The sequence below is a fragment of the Pristiophorus japonicus genome, chromosome 2 (genome assembly GCF_044704955.1).
Source record: "Pristiophorus japonicus isolate sPriJap1 chromosome 2, sPriJap1.hap1, whole genome shotgun sequence".
Lineage (NCBI taxonomy): Eukaryota > Metazoa > Chordata > Chondrichthyes > Pristiophoridae > Pristiophorus > Pristiophorus japonicus.
Genome location: NC_091978.1, coordinates 211,093,941 through 211,121,395, shown reverse-complemented (window position 1 = coordinate 211,121,395; position 27,455 = coordinate 211,093,941). Strand labels below are relative to the sequence as shown.

The following is a 27,455-nucleotide window of genomic DNA, read 5'->3' as shown; positions in this document are numbered from 1 at the left end:
TTCTAAATTTCTCCCAGTCCTCAGATTTGCTGCTTTTTTTGGCCAATTTATATGCCTCTTCCTTGGATTTAACACTATCCCTCATTTCCCTTGTTAGCCATGGTTGAGCCACCTTCCCCGTTTTATTTTTACGCCAGACTGGGATGTACAATTGCTGAAGTTCATCCATGTGATCTTTAAATGTCTGCCATCGCCTATTCACCGTCAACCCTTTAAGTATCATTCACCAGTGTATTCTAGCCAATTCACATCTCATATCATTGAAGTTACCTTCCTTTAAGTTCAGGACCCTAGTTTCTGAATTAACTGTGTCACTCTCCATCTTAATGAAGGATTCTACCATATTATGGTCACTCTTCCCCAAGGGGCCTCACACAACAAGATTGCTAATTAATCCTCTCTCATTACACAACATCCAGTCAAGGATGGCCAGCTCTCTAGTTGGCTGCTCGACATATTGGTCTAGAAAAACATCCCTTATACACTCCAGGAAATCCTCCTCCACCGTATGGGCTCCATGGAGTGCGCAGAGCTGTCGACAACGTGGGAGGCAGACTCCTTCACGATCACCACTTCCGACAGCCTGTCCAGCACCCTTGCCACTGCCCGCAACCATCTGGGAATGGAGGGCCGTCACCCTTCTTTCATAAGCCCCAACATCGATGGGCTCGTCTAAGTCCTCCTCAGCAGAACAAACACCGTGTACTCCTGGTATCTGAGCTGGCGCGTGTGAGTGGAAGCCGTGACGCGGTGCTGCCAGCAGTGTACCCCTCGTCCTCTGCCTCATCTGAGTTGGCACCAACAGATGGGTGGGGGGGCACTCCAGGGTCTCATCTAAGCTCGATCCCCCAATGTCCTCGAGGGTGTCAGGATCCCATGTCTTTCAGTGCCCTCAAGGCTTTCGTCCAGGCCTTGCCTCCCAGTCTCCATGTCATCCTCTCCCTGGCCTCGGCTGCCACTGCCTTCAAGGCTGTCCTCCTGCATTGTCCTTCCACTCACACCCATGTTAGGATCCTCGCCTTGGCTCTCACTCGGCCTCTCATCTTCAAGCATAAATGGCACAAGGGATGCCGTGAGGGGGAGATAGGGGATTGATGCATGGAGGCTGCAACTCGCACACTTTCAGAAGGAAAGGCACAGTAGGCGCTATCGCTTTCAGGGAAAGATAGCATTAAAGGAGGGCCTCACTTACCTATGCTGCCCGCAGGGGGATTGGCAGTACCTGAGGCCACAGGGAAGGCAGCACATCTGCCCACTAGCCCCTGGACACTCACTTCCAGAGGTATCAGGATCTGAGTATCAGGCTCGCTGTGGTGTATGTAGCACACAAATCACTGACTCCACATGGTCTGGTGTAAGTCTAACTGCTGTGACCTTCGTCCTTTATTGTTCAGCTCCAGAGTGCCTCCCAGGTGTGGTGGTCAGCCTTATATAGCCTTTGTTACAGGTACTACCAGGGTTTCCCACCACAGCGCCCTCTGTGGTGTGGCATAGTACTTACAATACATTTAAGGTACTGGGACGATACACACATCATTACATAACATCACCATCACCTCCCCCCACCCCCCCCCCACCTGGACGCAGGACAACGATACACACATCATTACATAACATCACACTTGTCCAACGGAAGGCAGGTGGGCATAGACAGTGCGTTAGTATGGTACATATTATCTGGTACATTAACTGGTTATTGACTGGTAGCGGAACCTTGATTTCCTTGTTAGCCGTTATCATTAATTGTACTTCATCCATTATTTTACACAAATACAGTGGCAATTCAGCATAAAAAAAGTAATTCTTATTATAAATTCACTCTCTCACATTAACATAGCTCATTTTAGACTCGCTCTGCCAAACAGAAGTCCTTTGTGGGGACCACCTCTTTGTAAGGCCCTTTTAAGACTCCCGGGTGCATTTCCTCTTTAAGGCTCCACCTTTGATGCAGGAGGATTCCACGAGGCTTCTCCTTGGGCGCCGCCATCTTTGATGCTGTGCAGCTCCGACACAATGCCGCCGCCATCTTCTTCTCCGCCGCTCCGGATGCCCTCCGCCGTCGCAGCCTCTGCTCCCCTCCGCTGCCACCTGACTTGCCGCCTCTCCTGCGGCCGTCGTGGCCTCTCCAGCGGCCGCACTTGCCGCGTCCCCCGCGGCCTCCGTAGCGGCCGCCATGGCCGCCCATCGACGCTACCAGCTCCTCGGCCTCTTCCTCTGCGGGGCCCTTCCGAACCGCCGGCCCCTGGATCCCTCAGCACCCCGCCCGCAGCGCCCCACTGGCTCAACCCCCACCCCCCCCTTAGGCCATTCTGTGCAGGGCTGCTTGCCTGTGGGGGCTGAGGCTGCAGGGTCTCTGTGTGAGGTCCGGGTCTGGGGCTTGTCTGTGGGGGCTGGGGCTGCAGGGTCTCTGTGTGAGGTCCGGGGCTGGGGCTTGCCTGTGGGTGGATTGAGGCTGCAGCTCCAGCTCGGTCGGCGCTGCTCTCTGGGGACCCGGGGCACAGCAGCACCCTGGGGAGCAGCAGCCTGTGGAGGAATGAAGTCTTCCCAGCTCCCACGGACCTTCCCCATCCACCTCCGGCCGAGGAGTGTCGGCCCATCGCCTGCAACGACCCACAGAGGTAAAGCGTGCGTCTCGTCCCGGTGGGATACCTGCACCATCGCTCTGCCGAGAACAGGTATTAGTTCCCTGGTGTAGGTACGCAGCTTCGCCGTGACCGGGACCAGCTTGGGTCGTGCAGCTGGGTTAATCCAAAGTTTATCAAAAGTTCTCCGACTCATCAACAATGGACCCGAGCCTGTGTCCACTTCCATACTCACTGGGACTCCGTTGATTTTTACTTCACTTATCACTGGGGGCGAATCGTCAGTACACGTATACAGTCCAAGCACCTCATCTTCTTCTACCTGCTCCTCGCTGAACAGTAGATCATCCCCCATCTCCTCAGCCACACGGTGAGTCCGATTTCTTTTACACATACGCTGAAGGTAGCCTTTAACGTGGCAGATATTGCACGCATACTCCGCAAACCTGCACTGGTGAGCCCCATGGCTTCCTCCACAACGCCAGCATGGTGCTGCTTGATTGGCCCGCCTCGGCGGACTCTGAGCTCCAGGATCCCGAGGTTCGTGCTTTCTGCCCCGGACAGAGCCACGTTCTGCAGTTTTGTCCATGGTGGGCGCTATCCTGTGGACAGTGCCTGCTGGGTTCGAGACTGTGTGGATCATTTTTGCTTGGTGCTGCAAGTCGAGGTCATATATGCCCGGCTGATGGCGATGGCCTTTGTCAGAGTGACTGTGGGTTCTGTGGCCAGCAGCTTGTGAAGGAGGCCCTCGTGGCCAATCCCCATAACGAAAACGTCCCGCAAAGCCTCGTCAAGGTGTGCCCCAAAATCACACGGTGCCGCGAGTCTCCTGAGGTCTGCAGCATATTTGGTGACATCCTGGCCCTCAGGTCTGCAGTGATGGTAAAATTTATATCTGGCCGTGAGGATGCTCTCCTTCAGTTTCAACTGGTCACGAATGAGTTCAGTCAGCTCCTCGTATGACTTGTCCCTGGCGCTCCCAGGTGCCAGCAAATTCCTGACGAGACAGTAAACCTCATCTCCACAACTGGAGAGCAATATCGCCTTACGCTTCTCTCTCATTGCGTATGTGTCCTCCGTCAGGTTATTTGCTGTGAAGTAGTACTCGAGCCTTTCTGTAAAGGCCTCCCAATCATTGCCCACGGTAAAATCCTTTAGCGAGCCCAGAGTAGCCATGGTTGCATGAAGTTCGTCCGCTTCCTCGTTGCCAATGTGGTGTATGTAGCACACAAATCACTGACTCCACACGGTCTGGTGTAAGTCTAACTGCTGTGACCTTCGTCCTTTATTGTTCAGCTCCAGAGTGCCTCCCAGGTGTGGTGGTCAGCCTTATATAGCCTTTGTTACAGGTACTACCAGGGTTTCCCACCACAGCGCCCTCTGTGGTGTGGCATAGTACTTACAATACATTTAAGGTACTGGGACGATACACACATCATTACATAACACTCGCCACCACCAGTCCTTTGCTCCATCCGGTTGTGCGCAACCTTGGCCTGCAAAACGAAGAATGGTTGTTGAGTAGCAGTGTCATGACGCATCAGAAATGAGTGCACAAGTGTGTGTCCCTGACATGCAGCTGTAACTGTGACATGAAAGGACGCCTCCATTGCGAGAAGACACACAGATATATATACACATCTCAACAGTGAAATGCTGCTTCAGTCACTATATCGTGAAGGTGGGAAATAAGGCAAGGATGAAGGACAGGCTTGCAGATGGAAGGTTAGCAGTTGGTGCAACATATACTCACTTTCATCAGGCGGATGATGTCGTTCATCCTTTTTCGGTACTGGGTGGCGGTCAGGTCATGAATGGAGGTTCCCGACACCTCTACAACTATCACTCCAGGCATTGGTGAAGGCCTCACGAGTCGGTCTGCCTGTGTTGGAGTACAGCACTCGTTTCCTTCCCTCCACAGCCTGCTTCCGTGTCTCCAGTTCTCCATCGGAAAAACAGGTTGCCCTCCTTGCTACAAGTTCAGCAGCCATGGCCTTCACTCCAACATCTTCCCTCTTCAGGGCTTAGCTGCAAATCCTGGCCTTTAAGGCGGCCAGGAAGCAGTTGGCTCGTTAAGCCCAAATCACCAGAGGGTGAATTTCCCCATGCAAACTCTGCTCCAAACTCACCAGCCACACCACTGCAAAGTGACGATTCTCGCTGGCCAATTTCGCTGGGTGCCATTTTTTCAGAAAAATCGCTGAATTTCAATTGAGTGGCCGCCGAATGGCGGACAAAACACGGTAGGTGCGCCCCGTTTCAGGTGGACCTAAATTTTGACTCCTATATGTTTTGCTTTATTTTTAAAAGTGCCACCATCATGTAACTCTTCATATCAGTAAATAACATTCATAATAATTTTATAAAATCTAGTGCATTAATTGTACCTTCATAGTGATTTTGAATAACTTTCAAACCAAGGTGTAAAATAATGCTGATCACATTTTGTCAGCATAAAAGGTTAAATGTGACCAATACACAGGATTTTATAATAAACATAATGGGTGAAAAATGCATCTTAACATTTTTTTGATTATTAAGGTTGCCAGCCACAGTCATAATTCTAACTACAAAACCCAGATTTCCACCATAAGTTATTCATAAGAAACAGGAGCAGTAGGTCATATGGCCCCTCGAGCCTGCTTCGCCATTTAATACGATCATGGCTGATCCGATCATGGACTCAGGTCCACTTCTCTGCCCACTCCCCATAACCCTTTATCCCATTATCGTTTAAGAAACTGTCTATTTCTGTCTTAAATTGATTCAATGTCTCAGCTTCCACAGCTCTCTGAGGCAGCAAATTCCACAGATTTACAACCCGCTGAGAGAAGAAATTTCTCCTCATCTCAGTTTTAAATGGGTGGTCCCTTATTCTAAGATTATGCCCTCTAGTTCTAGTCTCCCCTATCAGTGGAAACATCCTCTCTGTATCCACCTTGTCATGCCTCCTCATAATCTTATATGTTTCAATAAGATCACTTCTCATTCTTCTGAATTCCAATGAGTAGAGGCCCAACCTACTCAACCTTTCCTCATAAGTCAGCCCCCTCATCTCCGGAATCAACCGAGTGAACCTTCTCTGAACTGCCTCCAAAGCAAGTATATCCTTTTGTAAATATGGAAACCAAAACTGCACGCAGTATTCCAGGTGTGGCCTCACCAATACCCTGTACAGCTGTAGCAAGACTTCCCTGCTTTTATACTCCATCCCCTTTGCAATAACAGCCAAGATTCCATTAGCCTTCCTGATCACTTGCTGTACCTGCATACTATCCTTTTGCGTTTCATGCACAAGTACCCCCAGGTCCCGCTGTACTGCAGCACTTTGCAATCTTTCTCCATTTAAATAATAACTTGCTCTTTAATTTTTTCTGCCTTTGAATTTGTATCTTGAAGACAAATGGAATTCAGGTAAGCACAATTTTGGTTTACACTTTAAAACAAAATGTTAAAATCAACAAACAAGAAACTGTATTTATATACTTACATTTTTTTGACGGCTACTGACCAAGTCAAATGCAAGGCTGGCTCTATATTCACTATATACCTGTGTTGCAGGAAAAAGCACAGCCACTTTAGCAGGGTGCCAACAACTCACCCACAAAAGTTAATATCAACCCCATCTTGCATTCACTTATGATATTTTTCCACTACACGACACTAGATTAAGGATTAAAGTCTAGAAAACCTTAAGAATAGGCTATTTTAGATCTAGTACTGTGCAATGAGAAAAGGTTCATTAATAACCTTGTAGTAAATGGGCCCTTCGGGAAGAGTGACCATAATATGATAGAATTCTACATTAAGTTTGAAAGTGATTTAGTTAAATCCGAAACTAGGCTCTTAAATCTAAACAAAGGAAACTACGGAGGTATGAGGGGAGAGTTGGCCGAGGTAGATTGGGAAACTACATTAAAAGGTATGATGGTAGACAAGTAATGGCTAGCATTTAAAGAATTAATACATAATTTACATCAAACATACATTCCTTTAGACACAAAAAATTCACAGGAAAAGTGGTCCAACCGTGGCTAACAAGAGAAGCTATAGATAGTATTGGATCAAAGGAAGAGGCTTATAAACTTGACAAAAAGAGCAGTAAGCCTGAAGATTGATGGATTTTAGAATTCAGCAAAGGAGGACCGAGAAATTGATAAAGAAAGATAAAATAGAATATGAGAGTAAACTAGCGAGTCATAAAAACAGACTGTAAAAGCTTCTACAGGTATGTAAAAAGGAAAAGATTAGCATAAGTAAATGTGGGTTCCCTACAGGCCGATACAGGAGAAATTATAATGAGGAATAAGGAAATGGCAGAGAAATTAAACAAATATTGTGTGTCTATCTTCATGAAGAAGACACGTATAACCTCCCAGAAACAGTTGAGTACCAAGGGTCTAGCGAGAATGAGGAATTAAGTAATTAGTATTCGTTAAAAAAAAATGGTACTGAAAAAATGAATGGGACTTAAAGCCAATAAATCCCCTGGACCTGATGGCCTACCTCCTCGGGTTTTGAAAGAGGTAGCTATAGAGATAGTGGATGCATTGGTTATATTTTTCCAAAATTCCATAGATTCTAGAATGGTTCCCGTAGATTAGAAGTTAGTTAACGTAACCCCGCTGTTTAAGAAAGAAGGGAGAGAGAAAACGGGGAACAACAGACCAGTTAGCCTGACATCAGTAGTAGGGAAAAGGCTAGAATCTATTATTAAGGACATGGTAACAGGGCACTTAGAAAATAATAATAGAATTGGGCGGAGTCAGCATGGATTTATGAAAGGGAAATCATTTTTGACAAATCTGTTGAGATTTTTGAGGTTGTAACTAGCAAAATAGATATGGGGGGAGGGGGAAACCAGTGGATGTGGTGTATTTGGATTTTCAGAAGGCATTCGATAAGGTGTCACAAGAGATTATTGAACAAATTTATGGCTCATGGGATTGGGGGTAATATACAAGCATGGATTGAGGATTGGTTAACGGACAGAAAACAGAGAATAGGAATAAACGGGTCATTTTCGGGTTGGCAGGCAGCAACTCGTGGGGTGTCGCAAGGATCGGTGCTTGGGCCCCAGCTATTCACAATCTATATCAATGATTTGGATGAGGGAACCAAACATAATATATCCAAGTTTGCTGATGATAGGTGGGAATGTAAGTTGTGAGGAGGATGCAAAGAGGCTTCAAGGGGATATAGACATGCTAAGTGATTGGACAAGAACATGGCAAATGGAATTTAATGTGCAGAATCTACTTTGGTAGGAAAAATAGAAAAGCAGAATATTTTTTAAATGGTGAGAGATTGTGAAATGTTGGTGTTCAGAGGGACCTGGGTGTCCTTGTACACGAATCACTGAAAGTTAACATGCAGGTACAGCAAGCAATTAAGAAAGCAAATGGTATGTTGGCTTTTATTACAAGAGGATTTGAGCATAAGAGTGAAGACATCTTACTGCAATTACATAGGGACCTGATGAGACTGCATCTGGAGTACTGGATACAGTTTTGGTCTCCTTACCTAAGGAAGGATATACTTGCTCTCTAGAGTTTAGAAGAATGAGAGGTGATCTCATTGAAACATACAAAATTCTTACCAGGCTTGACAGGGTTGATGCAGGGAGGATGTTTCCTCTGACTGAGGAGCCTAGAACCAGGTTTCACAGTCTCAGAATAAGGGGTTGGCCATTTAGGATTGAGATAAGGAGAGAGGGTGGTGAATCTTTGGAATTCTCTACCCCAGAGGACTGTGGGGGCTCAGCCTTTGAGTATATCCAAGTCAGAGATCGATAGACTTTTGGATATTAAGGGAATCAGGCGATATGGGGATAGTGCAGGAAAGTAGAGCTGAGTTAGATCAGCCATGATCTCATTGAATGACGGATCAGGCTCGAGGGGTCGAATGGCCTACTTCTGCTCCTAATTCTTATGTTTTTATTAAGGTCTGAGGGTGGGGAGGGACAACAGAGAAGAAATATACGAACATCCAAAAAAAATGTGGCTACAGAAATGGACAAAGAAAAATCAATGGTGAAAATATCCAATTTCAGTGATTTGAGAGGGATCTAGCACAGGCTGACTGGAAACAAAGATTGGCCAAGAAAACAGTAAATGAGCAATGGTAGGCCTTAAAAGTGGAGATAGTTCATGTACAAACCAAACATATTCCCATAAGGAGGAAGGATTGGGCATCCAAAGAGCTCCCCGGATGACAAAGGAAATAGAGATTCAAATAAAACAGAAAAAAAAGATTGATGAAAAATGTCAGATACAGAATACAGTAGAAAACCAGGCAGAATACAGAGTGTGCAGGGGGAAATTGAAAAAGGGTACAAGAATGGCAAAAAGAGAACATATGAGCAGGTAACATAAAAGGAAAACCAAATATATTTTTAAATATATAAGAATATAAGAAATAGGAACAGGAGTAGGCCATACGGCCCCTCGAGCCTGCACTGCCATTCAATAAGATCATTGCTGATCTGAGCATGGACTCAGCTCCACTTCCCCGCCCGCTCCCCATAACCTCTTATCGCTCAAGAAACTGTCTATTTCTGTCTTAAATTTATTTAATGTCCCAGCTTCCACAGCTCTCCGAGGCAGCAAATTCCACAGATTTACAACACTCAGAAGAAATTCCTCCTCATCTCTGTTTTAAATGGGTGGCCCCATTATGCCCTCTAGTTCTAGTCTCCCCAATCAGTGGAAACATCCTCTCTGCATCCACTTTGTCAAGCCCCCTCATAATCTTATATGTTTTGATAAGATCACCTCTCATTCTTCTGAACTCCAATGAGTAGAGGCCCAACCTAATCAACCTTTCCTCATAAGTCAACCTCCTCATCCTCGGAATCAACCTAGTGAACCTTCTTCTGACCTGCCTTCAAAGCAAGCACATCCTTTCGTAAATATGGAAATCAAAACTGCACGCAGTATCCCAGGTGTGGCCTCACCAATACCTTGTATAGCTGTAGCAAGACTTCCCTGCTTTTATACTCCATCCCCTTTGCAATAAAGGCCAAGATACCATTGGACTTCCTGATCACTTGCTGCACCTGCATACTATCCTTTTGTTTTTCATGCACAAGTACCCCCAGGTCCCGCTGTATTGCGACACTTTGCAATTTTTCTCCATTTAAATAATAACTTGCTCTTTGATTTTTTTTCTGCCAAAATGCATGACCTCACACTTTCCAACATTATACTCCATCTGCCAAATTTTTGCCAACTCACTTAGCCTGTCTATGTTCTGTTGCAGATTTTTTGTGTCCTCCTCACACATTGCTTTTTCTCCCATCGTTGTATTGTCAGCAAACTTGGCTACGTTACACTCAGTCCCTTCTTCCAAGTCATTAATACAGATTGTAAATAGTTGAGGTCCCAGCACTGGTCCCTGCGGCACCCCACTAGTTACTGGTTGCCAACCAGAGAATGAACCATTTATCCCGACTCTCTGTTTTCTGTTAGTTAGCCATTCCTCTATCCATGCTAATATATTACCCTCAACCCCGTGAACTTTTATCTTGTGCAGTAACCTTTTATGTGGCACCTTGTCAAATGCCTTCTGGAAGTCCAAATACACCACATCCACTGGTTCCCCTTTATCCGTCCTGTTTGTTACATCCTCAAAGTACTCCAGCAAATTTGTCAAACATGACTTCCCCTTCATAAATCCATGATGACTCTGTCTGACCAAATTTTGCTTATCCAAATGTCCTTCTACTGCTTCTTTAATAAAAAGTAAAGGATAGTTGAAGGATTGGTGTGGAACATTAGGGCAAAGATGGAAATCTTCTTGTGAAAGCAGAGGGCATGACTGAGATACTGCCCGAGTACTTGGCTTCTGTCTTCACAAAAGAGGAGGATGAAGTTAATGTCATAGTAGAGGAGGAGGGAGTAAAGATAGTGGATAGGATTAAAATAGATAGAAGAGAGGTGCAAAATAGGTTAGCATCACTCAAAGTTAACACATCACCCGGTCCAGATTAGATGCATCCTAGGTTGCTAAGGGAAGCAAGGCTGGAGATAGCAGAAGTTCTAACCACAATCTTTCAATCCTTCTTGGATATAGGAGTGGTGCCAAAGAACTGGAGGATTGCAAATGTTACACACCTATTTAAAAAAAGGGAAACGAGCTAAATCTGGTAATTACAGGCCAATCAGTCTAATTCAGTGGTGGGGAAACTACCAGAGACCAGTGTCCAGGACAAAATTAATTCTCACTTGGAGAAGCATGGTTAACAAGGGACAACTAGCATGGATGTGTTAAAAGCAAATTGTGTCTGACTAACTTGATTGAGTTATTTGATGAAGTAACAGAGAGGGTCGATGAAGGTAGTGCAGTAGATGTTGTATATATGGACTTCCAAAAGGAATTTGATAAAGTACCACATAACAGACTTATTCAGAAAATAGAAGCACATGGTATTAAAAGACGGTGGTAACTTGGGTACCTAATTGGCTAAGAGATAGAAGGCAGAGAGTAGCGGTGAACAGAGATGCTTTTCTGACTGGAGGGAAGTACGCAGTGGGATTCCCCAGGGGTCTGTATTAGATCTTTGCTTTTCTTGTGATATATAAATGACCTGGATTTGGGTATAGGGAGCACAATTTTGAAGTTTGAAGATGATACATAACTTGGCAATGTAGTAAATAGTGAGCACAGGAGAACATAGACAGACCGGTGAAATGAGCAGACCTATGACAAATGCAATTTAATGTGGATGTGTGAAATGATGCACTCTGGGAGAAATAATAGAGAGGCCGTATAATCTAAATGGTACTATTTTGAGGGGGATGCAAGAGCAGAGGGACCTGGAGATGCGTATTCATAAATTGTTGAAGATGGCAGGGCAGGTTGATAAGGCAGTTAAGTGTATGGGACACTTTGCTTTGTAAATAGGTGCATTGAATACAAAAACAAGGACGTCATGCTAAACCATTACAAATCTCAGCTGCAGTATTGTGTAAAATTCTGGGCAGCACACTTTAGCAAGGATGCCAACGTCGAGGAGAGGATACAGAGGAGGTTTATAAAGATTATACCAGGGCTGAGGAACTTCCATTATGTGGAATGATTGGAGAAGCTGGGATTGTTCTCCTTAGAGCAGCGAAGGTTAAGGGGAGACCTAATAGAGGTATTCAAAATTATGAGGGGTTTTGATAAAGCAAGGAGAAACTGTTTCCTCTGGCAAGTGGGTCAGTAATCAGAAGTCACAGATTTAAAATAATTGGCAAAAGAACTCGAGGGGTAATGAGGAGAACATTTTTTATAGAGAGTTGTTAAAGATCTGGATGGTGGAATCAGATCCCATAGGAACTTTCAAAAGGCAACTGGACAATTTGCAGGGTTAATTTGCAGGGTTATGAGAAAAAAGCTAGGGTGTCGGACTAAATTGGACAGTTCTTTCAAAGAGCTGGCATGGGCATGATGGGACGAATGGCCTCCTTCTCTGCTGCAAGATTCTATTCTCAGATTGTGTATTAGTCAATATTTATCCTTCAACCAATGTCACTAAAAACAGATTATTTAGTCATTATCTTATTGCTGTTTATGGGACTTTGCTGTGCGCAAAATGGCTGCAGCATCTCCCAACGTTAAAATAATGACTACAGTTCAAAAGTACTTCCATTTGATGTAAAGTGCTTTGGAACTCCTGAGGGTGTGAAAGGCGCTATATAAATGTAAGTTCTTTCTTTCTTATTCTTAGAAATTGAATTGCTGCTAGGGATGTCCAATGGATGTAACGGCACTATATAAAGGCAAATTCTCTCTTTCACAAATAATAATTATCTGCATACTCACATCAGCTGTAATGTCATTAAACTTTGTAATAAATGCATGTTTAACCACATCCACAGCCATTTCCGATGCAATTACCATGCAAACATCTGGAAACAACACCCAGAGATGATCTAGAAATGAGAAAAAATGCAAAAGTTAGTGAAATAATTCACTTGCTGCAAAAGAATTAAAATGTGCATTTATATTATATCTGTAGTAAATGAAAACTACATACTCATTCCAAATTTTATCTTCTCAAAAATTGACAAACATTCCTTCAGTTATTTTTTTTACTATATTTTAGGGTACAGGAATTCTTTTTAGTGGCTTTTCCTTATCTGTCCATCTCACATTGTATTTCACCCTCACACAAATTGCCAGGAGGGCATATGATCAAAATATATTTTTACCTTAAAAATATATATATATTTTGCATTGCCCTGTACTTATTTATAGATCAAAAACTCAGATGCATTGTAGTGATCAACAGTGTCAATTACCTTCAAAACTCAAACACACAGTCACATGAAGATTGTGATCAACGGCTCCCAAGCTCCAGTGTGTTGTTCGCTTTTCCATTGTCTAAAAATACTTTAGCATATTTGCCTGGAATTGTAAGTCATGGTATCCGAGCATCCTCATAGTTCAATTAAAACTAGATACATCTTTGGTGTGACCTTCCTCCTTCCTTATTTGTTGACTTTAACAAGCTTCCTCATAAATTAGAAAAACAGAAATAAAGGAGGAAAAAAAAGTGTCCCTTTAAAAGCTATGTTCACTATAGCCTTACTAGTAGCACTGCCACCTTTTGCCCAGTCCAGTAAAAGACAATCCGACATTACAACAGTGACTACACTTTAAAAGCACTTCATTTGTTGTAAAGCACTTTGGGACGTCCTGAAAAGTTCTCTAGAAATGCAAGTCTTTCTTTTAGTGTGGGATACTGAAAAAAGTGATGCCCATAATGAAGTGGATCCATTCATGCATGACAGTTGTTAAATGAACCAGACTTCTGTTGCCTGGTTTTCAGTGATTACAATTACTGGGTGGCCACATGAATCATGTGATCTGCTCCAATCCTATAGTGTCAACATTTAAGATCCCAGACCAAACCGGAGAGAAAGCTCGTAAGTTAGTTCATAATTATACAGCAAATAAATAATTTTCAAATATTAGATATCCAATCACTCCAAGTGCAGTTGGAGGATCTACAGACATGGATGATAAATCTTTGAGCAAAGATTTAAGAAAATTCCAGACAATTACTTCAGAGGCTCAACCATGTGAGTTCCAAATGGCAGGTAATCCAACAACTCCTTCATCTTCCATGAATATTTGGATAATGTTAATAGTTGTGTTTAAAAAAATTGGCAGGGACTTATGGTTCAGTTTCAAAACCTGCCTTGAGGGTCTGATGTGCTAAAAGCAGCATATTCTTTGTAAGATAAATCCAAACACGAGTGTTTAAGTAAAGCTAGGTGGATTGTGAATGCAACATGTGGCAATCTTACCGAGAGCAATATTGGCCTATGAGGTCCCCAAAAGATCACGTGGAAGGGACTTGCTTTTCCTGGCAGTTTGCAAACTGTCAGCTTCAAAGTTATACATCATATAGTAATACGAAGCAATATATTTAATTTCATTACAAAATGAAAACAAATTCTGTTCACAGAAATCTTAATAGTTTTAACTTTCAGTTCACATGTTTTCAGTTTGTCTTCTACCCATACTAATACAAATGTACTTTCATCTTCCTCAGCAATACTGGATAGGCTATTACCTCATTATATAAATATATTAAGAGTATTTAATGTGTTCAAAAGAAATTCTCTTTAGAGCCAAACCGAGTAAGATGTTAAGATTAGAGAGGGCCGAAATTCAGGTCCGCCACAAATCTCGCGCACCTACTGTCTTTTTTGCGCAATTACCACTGCTATTTTTGTGATGGGCAGGAGATTAATTTTCAGCGTATTTTTTTAAAATGGGTTCTGGCGGTAATGATGGGCAGGAATCGGGACTTTGCAGCGGTATAGATAGGGTGATTGCAGCAGAGTAACCCCGGGGAAATTCAGCCTTATGATCATGTGCAGCTAATGAGCCAGCTGCTCCCCGGCCTTCTTACTCAAAGGCCAGAGTTTGCAGCTGGGCCCTGAGGAGGGAAGGGGTTCTGTTGAAGGATGGCTGGTGCTGCTGGACTAAGAGGGGTAAGCCAATTTTCAGATGGCGAGTTGGACACCCTGATGCAGGCTGTGGAGGGAAGGTGAGTCCTTTACCCAGACGCGAAGAGACCCACTCGTGAGGCCTTTACAAATGCTGTGGAGTGAGATTGCTGTGGAGATCTCCGGGACCTCTATTCATAACTGCACCGCCATGTAGTACAGAAAAACAGCTGAACGACATCATCCATCTGATGAAAGTGAGTACCTGTTCCACCAACTGCTTACCTTCCATCTGCAAGCCTCTCCTTCATCCTTCTCTGATTTCCCACCTTCACTGTATAGTCACTGAAGCAGCCTTTCATTGTTGAGGCCTCTATGTGTATACATATATATGTATGTGTGTGTGGGTTTGCGCAATGGAGGCTCCCTCTCATTTCAGTTACAGCTGCATGTCAGGGACACACGTGTGCACTCATTTCAGATGCATCATCACAATGGTACTCACCAACCATTCTTTGTTTTGCAGGCCAAACTGGCTCATAATAGACTGGAGCAAAGGGGGACTGGTGGTGACGAGGCCGACGTCCAAATCCTCACACCCTTGGAGGCGAGGGTCGAGGTGCTCGTCAAGAAACATGCTGCTTTCCCTATGGCCACCAGTATTGGCGATGCTAATGTGGGTAAATGAAAAGTCTCCTTTAATGCTATCTCTCAGTGAATGCTCCAGCGCCTACGGTGCCTTTCCCTCTGAAAATCTGCTAGTTGCAGCCTCCATGCGTCAATCTCCTACCTCCTCCACTAATGCTTGCAGATGAGAGGCCCAGTGGCAGCACAGGATAGAGGGAGCCAACACCTGTCAGGCCAGTGCCAGACATCGATGACACCCTTGAGGACATAAGTTCCGATATGCCTATTGGCAGTATAGAGGACACTGAGTGCTCTAGCCTTGCTGACACCCTGGAGCGCACTGCGTCTTTTGGGGACCTGCGTGAGGAGGAAGAGGAAGAGGGGGACACTGCTGGTACCAATGCGTCACTGCTTGCACCCACATGCGCCAACTCAGATACTGGGAGTGCGCGGTCTGATCTAGTTCAGATAGTACAGGTATTGCACCAGGGCGTAGAGGGCTGCAGCATGATGACGGGGCTAGGCAAACTAAGGTGCCATCTCTCCGGGGAGGGGGGTGGTGGGGCGAGTCCGCACCGGAGTTCTGCTGAGGAGGACTCAGACGAGCCCATCGATGTAGCGGCTTATGAGAGAAGGGTGAAGGACATGCAGTCCCAAATGTTGGGGGCACTGGCAAAAGTGCCAAAGAGGCAGTCGGAAGTGGTGAGGAGCGTGGAGGAGTCCGGCTCCTGCATCATCGGCAGCTCTGCGCATTCCATGGAGCCCATCATTTCCAGTGTGCAGGCGATGGCGGAGTCCCAGCATGTCCTTGCAGATCCAGCTGTGATGCCCCAATCTGTAGGTGATGTGGCAGCTGCCATTGCAGCACAGGTGCGAGGGAACAAGCGCACTGGTGCTGGTTTGGAGAGGATGGACACGGCTCTGGAAGTGCAGAATGCTCTTATGCACTCTGGCCAATAAGCAACAGAGCGTCAAACTGCTGCCATTTCTGCTGGCTTTGAGACTTTGGCTGCTCTCATGCAGTCTCAGCTCGATGCCACCCGGCACCTCAGTGTTGCCTTTGCGGCTGGGTCCACCATGGGACACCTTCCGGTCTTGTGCCACAGCACAGACCTGAGCTCCCTCAGACTGGTGGTGATGGTAATATGCCATCCCCTGGCATAGAGTGACTCATGCTCCTTAGGGCAGGATAAGGATGATGCGATCTCTCAGGATCACATAATTCCTGGTTCCAGACCTATCACTCCGCCAGTGCCTCCACGCATAGCCTCGGCCGAGCCAAGCCAGACTGAACCCTCCCAGGAAGGTGTTGACCAGTCTGCAGTCGGCCTTTCCAAGCCCAAAGCTGGTCGAGGGCGTCCGAGAAGGACATCTGCCGCTTCCACACAGGGAAGACAGCAGCCTTCCCAAACCTATGAGGCAGCCATGGGGAGATACTTAGGCGTAGTAGTAGATTAGGCACGTGTAAGAGGGGTTATAAGGAAATGTTCAAGGGTGAGAAATGATGTGTACGTTTTTTGGACTGTTTTCTGTTCTGTTACTTTTTTGCACTGATTTGGATTACACGATAAATCTTTATTTTTTGCACCTCTATCTGGGCAGGTGTATCATTTCAGAGTGGGCAATTATGTATGAAGGCACTCATTGGGATGGCCATGGAAAATAGAAGCTGAAGGGTCATGTGAGGATGAAATAATGTGAATCGAGCAGCAATCAGACGTCTCTGCACGTCCCTTGCAGGGTTGGGATGGTGACATGTCTCCTGTTTGGGTGGCGACAGGGATCCTGGTCCTTCTCCTGTTGCTGCGTCTCCTCCTGAAGTGCTGCTGCTGGATCGACCTCCAGCGGCTGGCTACTCATGAGAGCCAGGTTGTGCAGCATGCAGCAGACCATCATAGGCCGTACCTCGGAGTTGAGGAAGATTTGCTTCCACTCTTAACATGAGTTCTTAGGTGGCTGTACAGTCCAATAGGAGAACCACAGTCTCTGACATAGGTGGGGCAGATAGTCGTTGAGGGAAGGGGTAGGTGGGGCAGGTTTGCCGCGCGCTCTTTTCACTGTCTGCACTTGATTTCTGCACGCTCTCGGCGATGTGACTCGAGGTGCTCAGCGTCCTCCCGGATGTGCTTCCTCCACTTAGGGCGGTCTTTGGCCAAGGTCTCCCAGGTGTCAATGGGGATGTTGCACTTTATCAGGGAGGCTTTGAGGGTGGTGCCTTGTAACATTTCCGCTGCCCACCTTTGGCTCGTTTGCCGTGAAGGAGTTCCAACTGGAGCGCTTGCTTTGGGAGTCTCGTGTCTGGCATGCAAACTATGTGGTCTGCCCAGCGGAGCTGATCAAGTGTGGTCAGTGCTGCAATCCTGGAGATGTTGGCCTGGTCGAGGACACTAATGTTGGTGCGTCTCTCCTTCAAGGGGATTTGTAGGATCTTATAAGAAATAGGAGGAGTAGGCCATATGGCCCCTCGAGCCTGCTCTGCCATTCACTACGATCATGGCTGATCCGATCATGGACTCAGGTCCACTTCCCTGCCTGCTCCCCATCACCCCTTATCGTTTAAGAAACTGTCTATTTCTGTCTTAAATTTATTCAATGTCCCAGCTTCCACAGCTCTCTGAGGCAGCGAATTCCACAGATCCACAACTCTCAAGAGAAGAAATTTCACCTCATCTCAGTTTTAAATGGGTGGCCCCTTATTCTAAGATTATGCCCTCTAGTTCGAGTCTCCCTTATCAGTGGAAACATCATCTCTGCATCCACCCTGTCAAGCCCCCTCATAATCTTATACATTTCGACAAGATCACCTCTCATTCTTCTGAATTCCAATGAGTAGAGGCCCAACCTACTCAACCTTTCCTCATAAGTCAACCCCCTCATCTCCGGAATTAACCTAGTGAACCTTCTCTGAACTGCCTCCAAAGCAAGTATATCCTTTTGTAAATAAGGAAACCAAAACTGCAAGCAGTATTCGAGGTGTAGCTTCACCAATACCCTGTACAAATGTTGCAAAACTTCCCTGTTTTTATACTCCATCCCCTTTGCAATAAAGGCCAAGATACCATTGGCCTTCCTGATCACTTGCTGTATCTGCATACTAACCTTTTGTGTTTCATGCACAAGTACCCCTAGGTCCCACTGTACTACAGCACATTGCAAACTTTCTCCATTTAAATAATAACTTGCTCTTTGATTTTTTTCTGCCAAAGTGCATGACCTCACACTTTCCAACATTATACTCCATCTGCCAAATTTTTGCCCACTCACTTAGCCTGTCTATGTCCTTTTGCAGGTTTTCTGTGTCCTCCTCACACATTGCTTTTCCTCCCATCTTTGTATCATCAGCAAACTTGGCTAGGTTACATTCAGTCCCTTCTTCCAAGTCGTTAATACAGATTGTAAATAGTTGGGGTCCCAGCACTGATCCCTGCAGCATTCCACTGGTTACTGATTGCCAACCCGAGAATGAACCATTTATCCCTACTCTCTGTTTTCTGTTCGTTAGCCAATCCTCTATCCATGCTAATATATTACCCCCAACCCCGTGAACTTTTATCTTGTGCACCTTGTCAAATGCCTTCTGGAAGTCCAAATACACCACATCCACTGGTTCCCCTTTATCCGCCCTGTTCGTTACATCCTCAAAGAATTCTAGCAAATTCGTCAAACATGACTTCCCCTTCATAAATCCATGCTGATTTTGCCTGACTGAAGTTTGCTTTTCCAAATGTCCTGCTACTGCTTCTTTAATAATGGACTCCAACATCTTCCCAACCACAGATGTTCGGCTAACTGGTCTATAGTTTCCTGCTTTTTGTCTGCCTCCTTTTTTTAAATAGGGGTGTTACATTTGCAGTTTTCCAATCTGTTGGGACCTCCCCAGAATCCATGGAATTTTAGTAAATTGCAACCAATGCATCCACTATCCCTGCCACTACTTCTCTTAAGATCCTAGGATGCAAGCCGTCAGGTCCAGGGGATTTATCCGCCTTTAGTCCCATTATCTTACTGAGTACCAGCTCCTTAGTGATTGTGATTGTGTTAATTTCCTCCCCCCCTATAGCCCCTTGACACTATCCATTAGTGTCCTCTACCGTAAAGACTGATACAAAATATTTGTTCAGAGTTTCTGCCATCTCCATGTTCCCCATTACTAATTCCCTGATCTCGTCCTCAAAGGGACCAACATTTACTCTAGCCACTCTTTTCCTTTTTATATACCTATAGAAACTCTTGCTATCTGTTTTTATATTGCGGAGACATCGTTGGTGGTATTTCTCCAGCAACTTGAGGTGTCTACTGTACATGGTCCATGTTTCTGAGCCATAGAGGAGGGCGGGTAGACCATGAGCTTGGTGGCAGTTTTGAGGGCCTGGTCTTCAAACATTCTTTTCCTCAGACGGTTGAAGGCTGCACTGGCGCACTGGAGGCGGTGTTGGATCTCGTTGTCAATGCCTGCTCTTGTTGATAGGAGGCTCCCGAGATATAGGAAGTGGTCCACGTTGTCCAGGGCCGCGCCGTGGATCTTGATGACTGGGGGGACAGTGCTGTGCAGTAAGGACAGACTGGTGGAGGACCTTTGTCTTGCTGATGTTTAGCATAAGGCCCATGCTTTCGTATGCCTCAGTAAATACATCGATTGCATCCTGGAGTTCAGCCTCTATGTGTGCAGACGCAGGCATTGTCCGTGTACTGTAGCTCAATGACAGAGGTTGGGGTGGTCTTGGACCTGGCCTGGAGACAGCAGAGGTTGAGCAGGTTCCCACTGGTTCTGTTTAGTTCCACTCCAGCGGAGAGCTTGTCGACTGTGAGGTGGAGCATGATGGTGAGGAAGATTGGGAAGAGGGTTGGGGCGATGACAAAGCCCTGTTTGACCCCGGTCCGGACATGGATTGGGTCTATAATAGATCCGTTGGTAAGGATCACGGCCTGCATGTCGTCGTGGAGCAGGCGGAGGATGGTGACGAACATTTGGGGAGGAGGACGCTCCTTAGACCCTCGCGGTTGACAGTGTCAAAGGCCTTTGTAAGGTCGAAGAAGGCCATGTATAAGGGCTGGTGCTGTTCCCTGCATTTTTACTGCAGCTGCAAAAATCACGTCTGTTGTGCCCCAAAGGGGACGGAATCCATACTGTGACTCCGGGAGGAGCTTCTCAGCCACAGGGAGAAGACGGTTGGAGGAGGACTCTAGCGACGACTTTCCCAGTGGCTGATAACAGGAAGATTCCTCTGTAGTTGCCGTAGTCGTACTTGTCCCCTTTTTTTAAAAAGATGGTCCTTTGATCACTGCATCTCTCAGATCTCCCGGCATGCTCTCCTGCCTCCAGATTAGAGAGATGAGGTCATGTATTCACGCCAATAGTGCCTCTCTGCCATACTTCAGTGCCTCAACAGGGATTCCATCCACTCCCGAAGCCTTGTTCTTCTTAGGCTGTCTTATGGCTTTTTCTACCTCGTGCAGTGTTGGGGTTTTATGAGGTGGTGGCGAGTAGCATGCTGTGGAATGGAGTCAAGAGCAGTCGGGTCAAAGGCAGAGTCTCGGTTGAGGAGATCTTCGAAGTGCTCCTTCCAGTGGGCCCTGACTGCCTCAGTGTCTTGGATTAATGTTTCCCCATTCTTGGCCAGCAGTGGGGTGAGGCCTTGAGAGTTTGGACCATAGGTGGCCTTGACTGCGATGAAGAATCCTCGCACATCATGGCTGTCAGCCAGCTGCTGTATCTCCTGTGCTTTCTCCATCCACCACCTGTTCTTTAGGTCCCGGGTTTTTTGTTGGACTTAAGGCGTCTGTAATGCTGCTTTGCTGCTCCGGAGTTGGGTTGTTGCTTAAGGCTCAGAAATGCCATGTGTTTGCGATCTATCAGCTCTTGGATCTCCTGATCATTCTCATCAAACCAATCCTGATGTTTCCTGGTCAAGTGACCGAGCATCTCTTTGCAGGCACTGGTTATGGAGGCCTGGAGGGCAGACCAAGCGCTGTGGGCATTCTGCGTCTCAGGTTCATCAAGGCACGCCAGGTTAGCTATGAGGCACTGACTGTATAGGGCTCTTTGAGCTGGGTCCTCAAGTGCCCCGGCATTGAATTTTTTGCAGCACTGCTTCTGCTGCCCCCTCTGTTTTGGGGCTATGTTAATGTCAATGACGCATCAGATTTGGCGGTGGTCCGTCCAGCAGTCTTCAGTTCCTGTCATGGCGCGGGCGATGTGCACATTCTTGCGATCCCTGGCTCGGACGATGGTATAGTCGAGCAGGTGCCAGTGTTTGGAGCGAGGGTGTTGCCATGCTCCAGAGGGCACTACGAATATGAAGACCCGGTCAGGAGAGTACTGCAAAGCGCTACCAGAATGGTCCAGGTAACGGAATCTCTGTTTGAGGATCCCGATGCAGTGCTCGATGATGCATCTGGTGGCAGAATGAGCGTCATTGTATGCATGCTCGGCTGCAGTCCTGGGGTTCCGAAGTGGAGTCAGCAGCCAAGTAGACAGGGATATCCCTTGTCCCCAAGCAGCCACCCAGAATCCTGATTTGGCCCGGTGAAGATGGCAGGCACACTGCTCTGGCACATGAAGAAATCGTGGCTGCTGCCTGGAATCAACTGCCAGGATCCAACGCTGGTGGTCGCATACCAGCTGGACATTCAGGGAGTGGAATCCCTTTCTGTTGATAAAGAATTCGGGATGGTGTTGTGATGCCCTCAGTCGATATCTCCCTGCACTCTGGGGAACCCTGCAATCCAGATAAATCTGGCCTGCCGCTCCACTTGCTTCTCCCTGGTCATGGGTGTAATATATTTATGCTTGGGGTCACCAGACACCAGAGGGCACCAGTGTCGGATGTCATGCAGGCAATACAGGAAGTCGGATCTTGTACTTATCCGGTGGGAATAAGAGCGATCGGGTACACACCCGACGGCCGTTGATAATAACAGGACTCTTGTGCAGAGAGTCGGGATAAATGGGTCCTTTTCGGGTTGGAAATCGGTGGTTAGTGGTATGCCACAGGGATCGGTGCTGGGACCACAACTGTTTACAATATACATAGATGACCTGGAAGAGGGGACAGAGTGTAGTGAAACAAAATTTGCAGATGACACAAAGATTCGTGTGAAAGCGGGTTGTGTAGAGGACACAGAGAGGCTGCAAAGAGATTTAGATAGGTTAAGCGAATGGTCTAAGCTTTGGCAGATGGAATACAATGTCGGAAAATGTGAGATCATCCACCTTGGAAAAAAAAACAGTAAAAGGGAATATTATTTGAATGGCGAGAAATTACAACATGTTGCGGTGCAGAGGGACTTGGGGGTCTTTGTGCATGAAACTCTTTTGAGTTTACCTGCGAAAACATAAAACATTAAAGAGTGCCACCCGACCTGGGTGACACTCCAGACATTTACAAGGCCCTTTTTTTCCCCCCCTTTTTTGTTTTTTTTTGTGTTTTTTCTTTTCTTTTTTTTTTTTTGGGCACTAAAATCACAATTTTTCCCCAGTGCCCCCTATAAAAGGGAAGGGGACACTAAAAGCACCGGCAATTAAAACAAATTAACTTTAAAACGTAAAATCAAATTAAAATTTGGTTGCCGGGCGTGATGATGCACTCCAGTCCCTCCGGTGCCCACCTCTCGCGGAAGGCCGCGAGCGTACCGGTGGACACCGCGTGCTCCATCTCCAAGGACACCCTGGACCGGATGTAAGAGCGGAAGAGAGGCAGGCAGTCAGGTTGAATGACCCCCTCGACCGCCCGCTGCCTGGACCGGCTGATGGCACCCTTGGCCGTGCCCAGGAGCAGTCCTACGAGGAGGCCCTCGGACCTACCCGCTCCCCTCCGCACAGGGTGCCCAAAGATCAGGAGAGTGGGACTGAAGTGCAGCCAGAATTTCAGGAGCAGCCCCTTCAAATAATGGAACAGGGGCTGCAACCTTGTGCACTCCATAAAAACATGGAACACGGACTCCTCCAGACCGCAGAAATTGCAGGCGGCCTGGGAGTCCGTGAACCGGCTTAAAAATTTGTTGCACGGCACTGCTCCGTGCACCACCCTCCAGGCCAAGTCCCCGATGAATAGTGGGAGGACCCCTGCGTAGAGTGCCCTCCATCGGGGACCCCCGCCTCCTCCGGACGGCAAGATGGTACGCCATGGCGTGTCCGGACGGCCGGCGAGGATGGCAAAGTTGAGGGTGTGCAGGAGCAGCCCGTACAGGAAACCCCTCCGCGCGGAACTGAAAGGCACGGAGGGGATTTCCCCGAGGCGGCTCAAGTTGTGAGGCGCCGGCCCCCGAGGGAGGTTCCGGGGTTTGGCGCCGATGAGGAATTCCGTCCGGACGGGGGTCAGTTCGGACGGGATCTCCCCACGTGCTTGAGCCTCCTCGATGCATCTAACGAAGTCAGGGCCCAGAGCTGTTTTTAGCGACTCGATGGCATCGGCCGCGTGGCGTCTTTGTGCATGAATCTCAAAAAGTTAGTTTGCAGGTGCAGCAGGTAATCAGGAAGGCGAATGGAATGTTGGCCTTCATTGCGAGAGGGATGGAGTACAAAAGCAGGGAGGTCCTGCTGCAACTGTACAGGGTATTGGTGAGGCCGCACCTGGAGTACTGCGTGCAGTTTTGGTCACCTTACTTAAGGAAGGATATACTAGCTTTGGAGGGGGTACAGAGACGATTCACTAGGCTGATTCCGGAGATGAGGGGGTTACCTTATGATGATAGATTGAGTAGACTGGGTCTTTACTCGTTGGAGTTCAGAAGGATGAGGGGTGATCTTACGGAAACATTTAAAATAATGAAAGGGATAGACAAGATAGAGGCAGAGAGGTTGTTTCTACTGGTCGGGGAGCCTAGAACTAGGGGGCACAGCCTCAAAATATGGGGGAGCCAATTTAAAACTGAGTTGAGAAGGAATTTCTTCTCCCAGAGAGTTGTGAATCTGTGGAATTCTCTGCCCAAGGAAGCAGTTGAGGCTAGCTCATTGAATGTATTCAAGTCACAGATAGATAGATTTTTAACCAATAAGGGAATTAAGGGTTATGGGGAGCAGGCAGCTAAGTGGAGCTGAGTCCACGGCCAGATCAGCCATGATCTTGTTGAATGGCAGAGCAGGATCGAGCGGCTAGATGGCCTACTGCAGTTCCTAATTCTTATATTCTTTTGTCATTACATTGGCGACGAGGTAAACTAAGAACTTTCTTCTTTACAATGGGCACTATTGGAATTCTGCACAAATTCGTGGAAGTCGAGGAACACCTGGATCAATATTTTGTTCCCAACAAATGGAGGGGGAGGTTGGTGCAGTCCATCGTAGGGCGGTTCTCCTTACCGTCTGTGGTCAGAAGCTTTATGGCATTATGAAGAACTTTCTCTCGTCTTTATGTCCAACTGCCAAATCTTATGAGGAATTGTGTGATTTGGTGCATGACTATCTAAAGCCGAAGGAAGGGATCATCATCTCACGCTATCGCTTCTACATGCATGTCTGTGCTGAGGGCCAGGACGTGTCTGGATTTGCCACAGACCTACTACGTCTTACTGAGCCATGTAAGTTCGAGAACATGCTGTAAGGCATGTTGAGACACTTTTTCATGATAGGCATCAACCATGATGTGATTCATAGAAACATAGAAACATAGAAAATAGGTGCAGGAGTAGGCCATTCGGCCCTTCTAGCCTGCACCGCCATTCAATGAGTTCATGGCTGAACATTCAACTTCAGTACCCGATTCCTGCTTTCTCGCCATACCCCTTGATCCCCCTAGCAGTAAGGACCTCATCTAACTCCTTTTTGAATATATTTAGTGAATTGGCCTCAACAACTTTCTGTGGTAGAGAATTCCACAGGTTCACCACTCTCTGGGTGAAGAAGTTCCTCCGCATCTCGGTCCTAAATGGCTTACCCCTTATCCTTAGACTGTGACCCCTGGTTCTGGACTTCCCCAACATTGGGAACATTTTTCCTGCATCTAACCTGTCTAACCCTGTCAGAATTTTATATGTTTCTATGAGGTCCCCTCTCATTCTTCTGAACTCCAGTGAATACAAGCCCAGTTGATCCAGTCTTTCTTGATAGGTCAGTCCCGCCATCCCGGGAATCAGTCTGGTGAACCTTCGCTGCACTCCCTCAATAGCAAGAATGTCCTTCCTCAGGTTAGGAGACCAAAACTGTACACAATACTCCAGGTGTGGCCTCACCAATGCCCTGTACAACTGTAGCAACACCTCCCTGCCCCTGTACTCAAATCCCCTTGCTATGAAGGCCAACATGCCATTTGCTTTCTTAACCGCCTGCTGCACCTGCATGCCAACCTTCAATGACTGATGTACCATGACACCCAGGTCTCTTTGCACCTCCCCTTTTCCTAATCTGTCACCATTCAGATAATAGTCTGTCTCTCTGTTTTTACCACCAAAGTGGATAACCTCACATTTATCCACATTATACTTCATCTGCCATGCATTTGCCCACTCACCTAACCTATCCAAGTCGCTCTGCAGCCTCACAGCATCCTCCTCGCAGCTCACACTGCCACCCAACTTAGTGTCATCCGCAAATTTGGAGATACTACATTTAATCCCCTCATCTAAATCATTAATGTACAGTGTAAACAGCTGGGGCCCCAGCACAGAACCTTGCGGTACCCCACTAGTCACTGCCTGCCATTCTGAAAAGTACCCATTTACTCCTACTCTTTGCTTCCTGTCTGACAACCAGTTCTCAATCCATGTCAGTACACTACCCCCAATCCCATGTGCTCTAACTTTGCACATCAATCTCTTGTGTGGGACCTTGTCGAACGCCTTCTGAAAGTCCAAATATACCACATCAACTGGTTCTCCCTTATCCACTCTACTGGAAACATCCTCAAAAAATTCCAGAAGATTTGTCAAGCATGATTTCCCTTTCACAAATCCATGCTGACTTGGACCTATCATGTCACCTCTTTCCAAATGCACTGCTATGACATCCTTAATAATTGATTCCATCATTTTACCCACTACCGATGTCAGGCTGACCGGTCTATAATTCCCTGTTTTCTCTCTCCCTCCTTTTTTAAAAAGTGGGGTTACATTGGCTACCCTCCACTCCATAGGAACTGATCCAGAGTCAATGGAATGTTGGAAAATGACTGTCAACGCATCCACTATTTCCAAGGCCACCTCCTTAAGTACTCTGGGATGCAGTCCATCAGGCCCTGGGGATTTATCGGCCTTCAATCCCATCAATTTCCCCAACACAATTTCCCGGCTAATAAGGATTTCCCTCAGTTCCTCCTCCTTACTAGACCCCCCGACCCCTTTTATAACCGGAAGGTTGTTCGTGTCCTCCTTCGTGAATACCGAACCAAAGTACTTGTTCAATTGGTCGGCCATTTCTTTGTTCCCCGTTATGACTTCCCCTGATTCTGACTGCAGGGGACCTACATTTGTCTTTACTAACCTTTTTCTCTTTACATATCTATAGAAACTTTTGCAATCCGTCTTAATGTTCCCTGCAAGCTTCTTCTCATACTCCATTTTCCCTGCCCTAATCAAACCCTTTGTCCTCCTCTGCTGAGTTCTAAATTTCTCCCAGTCCCCAGGTTCGCTGCTATTTCTGGCCAATTTGTATGCCACTTCCTTGGCTTTAATACTATCCCTGATTTCCCTTGATAGCCACGGTTGAGCCACCTTCCCTTTTTTATTTCTATGCCAGACAGGAATGTACAATTGTTGTAGTTCATCCATGCGGTCTCTAAATGTCTGCCATTGCCCATCCACAGTCAACCCCTTAAGTATCATTCGCCAATCCATCTCAGCCAATTCACGCCTCATACCTTCAAAGTTAGCCTTCTTTAAGTTCTGGACCATGGTCTCTGAATTAACTGTTTCATTCTCCATCCTAATGCAGAATTCCACCATATTATGGTCACTCTTCCCCAAGGGGCCTCGCACAACGAGATTGCTAATTAATCCTTTCTCATTACATAACACCCAGTCTAAGATGGCCTCCCCCCTAGTTGGTTCCTCGACATATTGGTCTAAAAAACCATCCCTTATGCACTCCAGAAAATCCTCCTCCACCGTATTGCTTCCAGTTTGGTTAGCCCAATCTATGTGCATATTAAAGTCACCCATTATAACTGCTGCACCTTTATTGCACGCACCCCTAATTTCCTGTTTGATGCCCTCCCCAACATCACTACTACTGTTTGGAGGTCTGTACACAACTCCCACTAACGTTTTTTGCCCTTTGGTGTTCTGCAGCTCTACCCATATAGATTCCACATCATCCAAGCTAATGTCCTTCCTAACTATTGCCTTAATCTCCTCCTTAACCAGCAAT

The 27,455-nt window shown here is 46.5% G+C and overlaps 1 protein-coding gene across 4 annotated transcripts in view; it reads right to left on the bottom strand.

Annotated features, from left to right (window-relative positions):
- The window catches only part of tapt1b (transmembrane anterior posterior transformation 1b), a 253,864-nt gene that overhangs the window by 63,800 nt on the left and 162,609 nt on the right, over positions 1-27,455 (bottom strand). For all 4 annotated transcript variants that reach the window (XM_070870858.1, XM_070870861.1, XM_070870863.1 and 1 more), the window contains 2 exons: positions 12,390-12,499; positions 6,073-6,132 (listed from right to left, as the gene is read on the bottom strand). In XM_070870858.1, coding sequence (XP_070726959.1) covers positions 6,073-6,132; positions 12,390-12,499 — 170 coding nt within the window. The remainder of the gene's footprint in view (positions 1-6,072; positions 6,133-12,389; positions 12,500-27,455) is intronic.